The sequence below is a fragment of the Buceros rhinoceros genome, unplaced genomic scaffold, assembly GCF_000710305.1.
Source record: "Buceros rhinoceros silvestris isolate BGI_N320 unplaced genomic scaffold, ASM71030v1 scaffold13090, whole genome shotgun sequence".
NCBI lineage: Eukaryota > Metazoa > Chordata > Aves > Bucerotiformes > Bucerotidae > Buceros > Buceros rhinoceros.
The window spans coordinates 4729-13261 of record NW_010387957.1 but is presented as its reverse complement, the minus strand read 5'-3'; the positions used below and the strand labels follow the sequence as shown (position 1 = coordinate 13261).

The window sequence follows — 8533 nt, the reverse complement described above, 5'->3', positions numbered from 1 at the left end:
ATGGGGAGGAAGCAGCAGATACAGCGTATGAGGAGGGAAAAGCCTTAGGGAGTGAACAGATCTCCTGGAAAATGGGGAAGAGAGCAACACCAGCTTAGGTGGGTGTTTATGAACCAGCGTGGTGTCTGGTTCAGGAACCAAGATTCTCTGAACACAGAGAGGATTATATTCCATCTTTGGTATTCCTGCTCAGTTACTTACTCCTCCAGACAGGAGAATCTGCATCCAAACAGCAGAAATGCACAGAAACATCAGTATTGCCACTGCCTTATTACAAGTCTTTCCTCACAAGTTCAGTTAGGTTTATCGCCCCTGCAGTCCTGGTGGACAAGTTAACCATGAGCCAGCAGCGTGCTCTTGTGGCCAAGTAGGTCAGTGGTGTCCTGGGGTGCATTAAGAGAGTGTGACCAGCAGGTCGAGGGAGGTTCTCCTCCCCCCTGCTCTGCCCTGGTGAGGCCACATCTGGAGCACTGTGTCCAGTCCTGGGCTCCCCAGTTCAAGAGAGACAGAACTACTGGAGAGAGTCCAGCACAGGGCTATGAAGGGGATGAGGGCACTGGAGCATCTCTCTTAGCAGGGAAGGCTGAGAGACCCGGGTCTGTTTAGCCTGGAGAAGAGCAGGGTGAGGGGGGATCTCAGCAATGCTTACCAGTATCTAAAGGGCTGGTGTCGAGGGGATGGGGCCAGGCTCTGTTCAGGTGTGCCCAGTGACAGGACGGGGGCAGCAGGCCCAAACTGGAACACAGGAAGTTCCACCTGAACATGAGGAAAAAATCCATTTCTTTGAGGGTGATGGAGCAGTGGAACAGGCCCCCAGAGAGGCTGTGGTTTCCTTCTCTGGAGACTTTCAAAACTGGCCTGGATGTGTTCCTGTGCGACCTGCTCTAGGTGAACCTGCTTTAGCAGGGGGGTTGGACTAGATGGTCCCCAGAGGTCCCTTCCAACGCTGACCATTCTCTGATTCTGTTAAAGATCTCTGCTATGCCAAAGCAGCGTTTTTCTGCGTCTTCTATTTTGATTAAAATTGATTGAAATATAGCCTGAACATTGTAAATAAAATTTAACATTTGTCTATTACAAACAGTGGGAGTTTATCAATACAGCGGTCTTGTAAGATCCAGTGATTTCTAAGATGCTTGTATTCTACTGCTCTGTTGCTATCTGTGGAGCAGCAGGAAAACAGGCAACTGCAAAAAAGGACTGTTCTTGTAACTGCAAAGTGGACGTACCTGTAAATCATCTTTACCTCGGTACTGGAATCTGCTGAAAAGCAGGCACCGCATTTAGTCAGACCCATCAGGATTCGAGATTTAAGGGACTAACATCTGTGGGTCACGTTACTACAGAAGTATCTCACAACCAGCAGTAACTCCAAGTGAGAACCCAGGAACGCGTCTGAAGCACTAATGCAAGTGCTGGCCAATGTGTTTCGTTTTCATTATTTATTAATTACTCCCTATTCCAGGTGTGTGCCCTGATTAATGTGTAGGATTCTTAATGCAAGTGAAGCTCTCTCGCTAACGGAGAAATCCTTGCCGTGCTTTTTTCCAGGAGACACCAGGTTTATATCACCTCTGGAGACTGGCTTAACTAGTAAATAGAACAGCCTAGTTGGGTGGGTTTTTAAAAACTCGACTTTCTGTTGCGCTAATACATAAACATTACAAAATAAATGCACCATACTTCTGCAAAGAGATGTCTGACGCCTTGCATCTCCTCTAGCACAGCATACACATATACAAGTTTATATAGTGGTAAGTGATGACAAAATAGATCGTTTACAAAAAAAGTCTGGGTTTGTGACAAGGCTTTAGAGAAAAGGTGAAATAATAACCACAGGCTTTTAAAAAGCCAGTCTGGCAACAGCAGTGGATAGCAGCTCTTGCTTGGCAGCTGGTGGGCAGCTCTGATCATTATCAACAGCAACTGGAGAGGCCTCCCCAGAAGCAGACCTATTTTCTCTTCTAGTTATCCTTTATAAAAACACCAGCCTGCTAGATAATGAATCTGAGAACACGTGACACGTTCAGAATAAACATCTCTCAATCCTTTTACTAAGGGAGCATCTCAAGACTGAAAGGAAACCACTATTCATGCTCTTCCAACCATCCCCTACCTAGTCATCTGTTCTGATGCAATGACAATCCTGATGTCTGCCAGGCAAGCACCTCTGTGTTTTTATAAGCCAGCCAGCTAACATCACCTCAGAGAGGGCACTGGAGAGTCCCCGAATGCTAAAAACTGCCAGTTAGAATGAAACTCCAGCAGAGAAGTCCCCGTTGCCCAGCACCTGCAGTTTGGTCCCTATTTAGCCTTAGAGGTAAGATACAAAACATAATTAACCGCAAATGCTGGCACATTTGAAAGAGAGGGGCTATCACACCACGTGGATTAAAGATGGCCCAGAAAACAGTACTGGGAGCTCAATATTTCACCACTGAGAAACGAGGAATCACTGATAAAAAAACAGAAAGGAGCTCGACTGAAAAAGTTGCAGATCTTCTCGTGCGGATCAGTCCAGTCCAGAAGCATAGTTCACGTAACATCGAAATTCATTGGCTAAATTTCGCGAGTGTTTTGGAATAAACTTGCATATCTTCACACCAAGATGCTTTGCTGCCTGTTCCTCCATGATTGCACCTGCAGCAAAAATAATTGATATTCGATGTGAAAAACAGTAACAGAATGTGTGGGCTTTTTCAACAGCTCCTCCCGAATGCATACGGAGGGAGCGTACTGCTATTGTAAGGAAGCAAGGCTTAACGCAGCGGCACTGTCAGCCCTCTTTAACAACTGAAATTCAAAATAAATATGAAAGAACGGAAGATGCCCCAAGGAAACTCATGTCTGGGAAGTTTAATTAAAAATAGGTAGAAGGTAAGACCAGTGCCCCTTTCACAGAAAAGAGAAACTTGAACGTGACACGGGAGGGAGCCGGGGAAATGCAAACATGACATGAAACTCTTCCACTTCAGTCAGCCACAGTGCGATATTTACAGCGACACACTGAGAAACCACTTCCTTGAAGAGGATTTCTCAGACTCTGTAAACTGAAGGACACCACCTATCCATTTTAGGGAAAAAAATTCTGAGAACCATCCTTGCACATGACTGCCACGTGCAACCGAACGAAGCAGCAGGCTTTCCGTGGCCATGGAGTATTTTGATTTTTCTTTAATCTGCCTGCTTGGTTGACTTCCCTCAAATTGTATCTATAGAGGGGTTTTGTCCTTTGATGATTTTTTGCAGAAGTTCCCTGAATGTCTTCAGACGTCTTGTAACAAGATTACAGTTTAAGAAACACCATGAGTAAGGCAGATACTCATCGCTTCTTAAACCACCACGTGCACCTTCGTAAAGAAGGACCTGCAAGTACACTTGTAAGCTGTCCAGTTCCGCCGCTCTTATGACTGTTTTCTTAATTCCTCCTGCTGTATTTTATATTTTACTGCCTAAAATCTCCTTATTTGAATCACAGAGGCAGAATCCCCTCATTACAGTCGCCCGTTCAGGTCACAGTTTCTGTGTTTATCAGTAAGGACAGGTAACATAAAAAAAGAAAAAGGGAAGGTGACTTGTTTTTCTTTTCAAGAGTTAGCTACAATCATCGCGCTTCACTCAGCAAAGGCCATTCCAGCCTATCTGTAATTCCTTCTACTTAGCTCACCTTAGATGCTAAGGTGAAATCCTGCAGCTACTGACACATTTTAAAAAAACAGAAATTCGTAAGGTTATTGAATAAGACATTAATAATAAGTTGCATCTATGTTTGTCACACCCAGATTTCAATTACTGCAGTTACAGAAAGTGTCTGTTTTCCAAGAAAAAGATATTTCTGGAACTTCGCAGGATGATCTTAGAATTCCTCAAAAATTTAGTAAATCTCACAATGTCTGAAAAAAGTCCTGACTTGAACTGTAAAAGACCATGTTTAAAATAAAGGCTGAACTAAAGCATTCCATTTAAAAGCTCAGGATACATACTTCTCCTTGTATTAATGCTAAATTAATATTATTGAGTTGGTATTTCCTCACTTGAGTAAGTTTGTCTTTCAAGAGAGAGAAAAAGATGCTTAATGGTGACCTAATATTTTTATTAATGATACCTGTGCAAAGCAGAATCTTCCCTTTCGTTAAGTATTTGATGGTCTCTGCAGTTTTTTGAAGACATTCCTCAGACAAGTAGGGTGGATCTGCTACTACGATGTCAAAACTGTGTGGCAGGAGATTGCCAGGTAAGTTCAAAGGGTGGTTGTAATCGTAGAAAATAAATTCTTCTCCATATATGGAAAACCTTCTGTCGTACTCCAATATACACACTGAAAAATCTTTACCATCCTGTTCTTTCAGTTTCTGGTACACACTCGGTGCACTAACACATGCTATCCTGAAAAAGAGACGGTAACTTAGAATATTAATTTAAAAGAGAAACAACAACAACAACAAAAAAAACCCCCACCCAAAACCCTACAGCAGTCCTCGGGGCTGCTTCAGGGAAACGTTTTAAACACTAGTCCCAAAAACATAAGCTATTGCTTACATTTCATAGCTTACATTTTCACCTGAGCCTCATAATCAACAGAGGAGGAAGCTGCACTTTGTCCACGGCAGCTTAATTTCCTCCGTCTCTGTGCGGGAAGGGCAGGGGCGAAGTGGGCTTTCCCCCGCGTGGGTGCTGGTTCCTGGAGCACAGCACGTGGGTGGGAGGGCAGGGCTCAGCCCCTGGCACTCCTGAACAGGCTGCGCAGCGTCAGCCCTTGCCGTTCAGCAGAATCCACGTTTCTGGAGGCAGCTGGAGAGGGGTTTTAAGCTTTTAAATAAGGTTTCCACTAATGTTTAAATTAATGGGTCTGTTTTTTAAAAAGAGAAATTAGTCTCTTGTGGAAACAGGGCGTCTGGGCACAGATGATGAAAAGGATTTTCAGAGGGAAGGGAAAAAGGCACAAAGCTGGCAAGAAACCTTTACAAACCTAGGAAGATTGCAGAGATTACTTACTCTTTCCTACAAGGTGATCACCCGGAGTGGGGGAAGGCAGGGTTTGGAGTCATGGAGGTGTCTGTTTACGTGTGGGATGGTAATTTACTACTTCACTGAATGCTGAATTGTGAAAAGCTTTTGAAGTTTTGAGCACAATAGAACTAGAGACCAAGTGAAGGAGAGTATGTGGTAGCCTACAAGCAAAACGCTGTACAGGAAAGGAAGGTGCTACTGATTTATTTGTCTTTCATGGTATCAGAAAGAGAAGAGCAAATGGCATCCGAAGGCAGAACACTGAAAACCGATACATGCCTTTGCCTTCAGGCTATACACAAACAGCTACTGAAATGCAATGCCATGAAATGCTGTGAGCTCGTGCTGAAGAGCTTGGCTTCCCACAGCAACGAACTTCACGTAAGCACACAAACTGTGTACTGTTAACTGCCTGTTAGCTGGAAAAAAGAAGTACAAAATAGATACAGCCAGCTTTCAGGGAAGAAACAAGGGGATCAGAAGCTTTTACTGTGGGTGAGTAACACCCTAACTGCTGTTCTGAGGATTCTCTGTGATTTATCTCGAGCTTGCCTGCCCAGTTATCTCTGTTAACAATTTGGAGGTAACTCTGTGGAGGCTGTATTTCAGAGGGGTTTATACAGATACTATTTTAATAAACAGTATCTAGGCTATGATACCTTTTTAATAGGTCTAGAGAAGTAAAAATAAAACTGGTAAGAAATTAAAGTGGAATGGACTGCTCTATTTTGCTGCTATTAAATGTAACCTATTAGAAAATGTAAGCTATTCTTCCTCCGTTCTGACAAGTAACAGTTTTAAATACTAAAGCTGTCACCTCACCTCCAAGCTGAACGAAGACCTTAGGCTTGACTACAGAGAAAACGTTCAGAATGGCAAAGACATGCACCTGAAAACTTAAAACTAAACCCAACTCCTTACAGAAACAGGAAGAAACCCAAGTTTTGCCATCTGTTCTACAGAAACATTGTATGAAAACAGAGAACAGAATTGTAAGTCATCAGTGTGCTCTGGAGCAGTCTGCATTTCTCAAGAAGTAAGGAAAATCACAGTGAATGTTTACAAGGCAGAGCCTACAACATTCTGTGAAATGCTAGAGGGTAAAGTCAGTCAGAACTATTAATTAACAGTGAAACATTTCTGCAATATCTCAATTGAATAACATCGGAATACAATGAGTAAAGAATTAAACAAAATATCTGCAGAGGAGACATGTTAAATCTACGATGTAATTATAAAAACCTACCTGCCACCTTTTCCAGCTGCCGCAGTTGCTTCCTTCGCCAGGCAGGCTGCGGTTTCATCGCTGTACCAGAACTGGCTCAGTTGCTGAGGAGGTAACACCACACCATTACAACCAACCTCAGGCCTGGCTGTGCTGGGGGGTTAGGTGTGAGCAGTCATATCTCACCAAAACCAAAGTAGCAACTGCTCAGCTCACTAAATGCAAAGCTAGAAAGGTGATTATTTTCCCGACAGTCTTTTTACTGCTGCAGTCCAGCGACGCACAGCAGGTAGCTTACACGGTGTGTTTCCAAAGCATCTGCTGCAGGATCAGGAAAACCAAGTACTGCAATATCACTGACGAGATTAGTTTAAACCCAGCAATATTATTTATGTGCTCTGAAACTGAGTTAGTTTAGTGGAGGAGGAAAAAGGAACTTGAAAAGTGACAATATAGAAGGAAATAAAGGATAAAAGTACTAAATCAGAAGAGATCAGAAAAAAGGATGAGTAAAAAAAACCCAAACCAACCCAGAAACAAATCAAAAATCAGTCTGTCAGAAGAAGAAAAAAGCAGCAAAGCAGCCACCCACAAAATCAAAGAAATAAACACAGAAAGAAATACGATGTGAAAGGAAGGATCAGTTGATCTTGTTGCACTGTGTTTGTCTCGAACTCAGGGAAGAATCTTTACTACTTTCACTTGGAAGCTGGAGCTTAAACTTCCAGAAGGGACAGAAGCTTCTGCTGGCAGCTTTATTCCCTCTCCACATAGTTCCAGCTTACAGCCCCGCCCCCCCACACGTACAACAGGCAGATACACCCCGACTTAATATTAAAGCAAATAGCCCTACAGCATTACTGCCCCTGAATAGTTGATTTTGCTACTCTAGGAACATCTTGAGTGTTCCCCATTTTAATTTCATTTCATTATCCATCCACAGAAGAACCTCAGTAAAGGCTACTCCACTAACTTCATTAGTGCTTCATTAACGAAGTTTATAGTTCCTTACCCAGTCTTCTTCTATGGAACCGATGGAGTATTGATTCAGCCCCTGGGAGGTCTTCATGCCCTCTCTCTGCTGCTGTTCCAGATAGAACTCCTGGAGGGCAGCCAATGTGTGGGATGAAAGCTGGGGAATGTCGTCATCATCATCATCATCCATTTTTCTAGACATCAACAAGAGGGAAAAAAAATTGTTAACCCTTCTCAGTGGTGAACGCTTTCAATAATGGCATAGTCTCCTGAGGTAAAACAAGCTCCACAGACAACGCAGGCTTAGTCTAACAGCTAACTAGGAAAACCTCCTAACGAGATAAAACACAGTCCCTCTGCTGAGGAGCTCTTAAAGCAGTGAGAGGCAGACTGTAAGTAACACCTCTCCACAGAGAATTCAGGAAGAGCAGCCACACTGCTCCCATTCCGTACAACACAGATTTGGCTTGTGTTCTTACAGGGAAGTTGTTGTATCGTCCTTGATTTCCTGAATCTGTACACCTTTTTCTATCAGCCCGCAGAAAAAAAAATCCCTTTAGTGGATTTGGCAAATCCTATAGAAATCATTCCCTTCCTTCCGAGAAATCACGAGAGCTACTGGTCATTCCTTCCCATGTTCCAAAGTCACACCATTCCAACTCAAAATGAAGTAAACTAGCACTCTAGGATCAGCATCACCCGGCTTTAGCTTCCACACCACAAAAAGGTTCCTCTGGATGCCAGAAACAGTCTACAAACAAAAGCAGGCGAGAAGCTCAAGAAGATGTTTTTCTAAGATAACACGACTTGATCGAAAACGTGTGCATTTTGTGTGTTAAGAACACGTAACTCGTATCAAAAAGACACGGTCTATCCTGATGGAAGAGTACAGCCATCTTCAGAAAGCTCTTGCCGTGGGTCTGTGCAGTATCGCTGGTCCCTGCTCCACCAGGCAGCTACACCGCCCCTGCCCAGGGCAGAGCTGCAGCCTTGGTGTCCCACCCAGCAGAGACAGCGCCACTTCGTGGAACGAAGCGACGGGAAACAGGAGCCAGCAAGCATCTGGAAAGGACCGGAGAGAACCAGGGAAGATTCTTCTCCCAGTAAACCCGTTTTCTCTGCATCTGATCTTACTACACGAGCAATGACTTCAACAGAACTTGGAAAAATGACTGCAAGTTCGCAGAGATGAAGTAGGCTTTGCAGCGTCAGTGCTCTAACGACACGCAACACTACGATCCCTCTTCAGCCCAAGACAAGAACTTACTTTGTTAGGACAGATGTTGGAAGTTTAAAATCGCTCCTCATCTCACAACTTCCTTT

General features: G+C 43.6%; 1 protein-coding gene across 1 annotated transcript; it reads right to left on the bottom strand.

Moving 5' to 3' along the window:
- Window positions 1–2338: 2338 nt before the first annotated feature.
- N6AMT2 (N-6 adenine-specific DNA methyltransferase 2 (putative)) lies at window positions 2339–7405 on the bottom strand. Its single transcript, XM_010141172.1, has 4 exons — window positions 7248–7405; window positions 6257–6339; window positions 4106–4386; window positions 2339–2640 (listed from the first exon to the last, which is right to left on the bottom strand). The coding sequence occupies exons 1-4, from the start codon at window positions 7398–7400 to the stop codon at window positions 2513–2515; spliced, it is 645 nt and encodes a 214-aa protein (XP_010139474.1). The 5' UTR covers window positions 7401–7405; the 3' UTR covers window positions 2339–2512.
- Window positions 7406–8533: the final 1128 nt, after the last annotated feature.

Bases quoted from the DNA above. Each gene is read 5' to 3' on its own strand.
- N6AMT2 (XM_010141172.1), bottom strand. From the start codon at position 7,400: ATGGATGATGATGATGATGACGACATTCCCCAGCTTTCATCCCACACA. The intron at 6,340-7,247 runs GTAAGGAACTAT...TTACCTCCTCAG, and splicing joins GTTCCATAGAAGAAGACTGG to CAACTGAGCCAGTTCTGGTA. The intron at 4,387-6,256 runs GTAGGTTTTTAT...TCTCTTTTTCAG, and splicing joins GCAGCTGGAAAAGGTGGCAG to GATAGCATGTGTTAGTGCAC.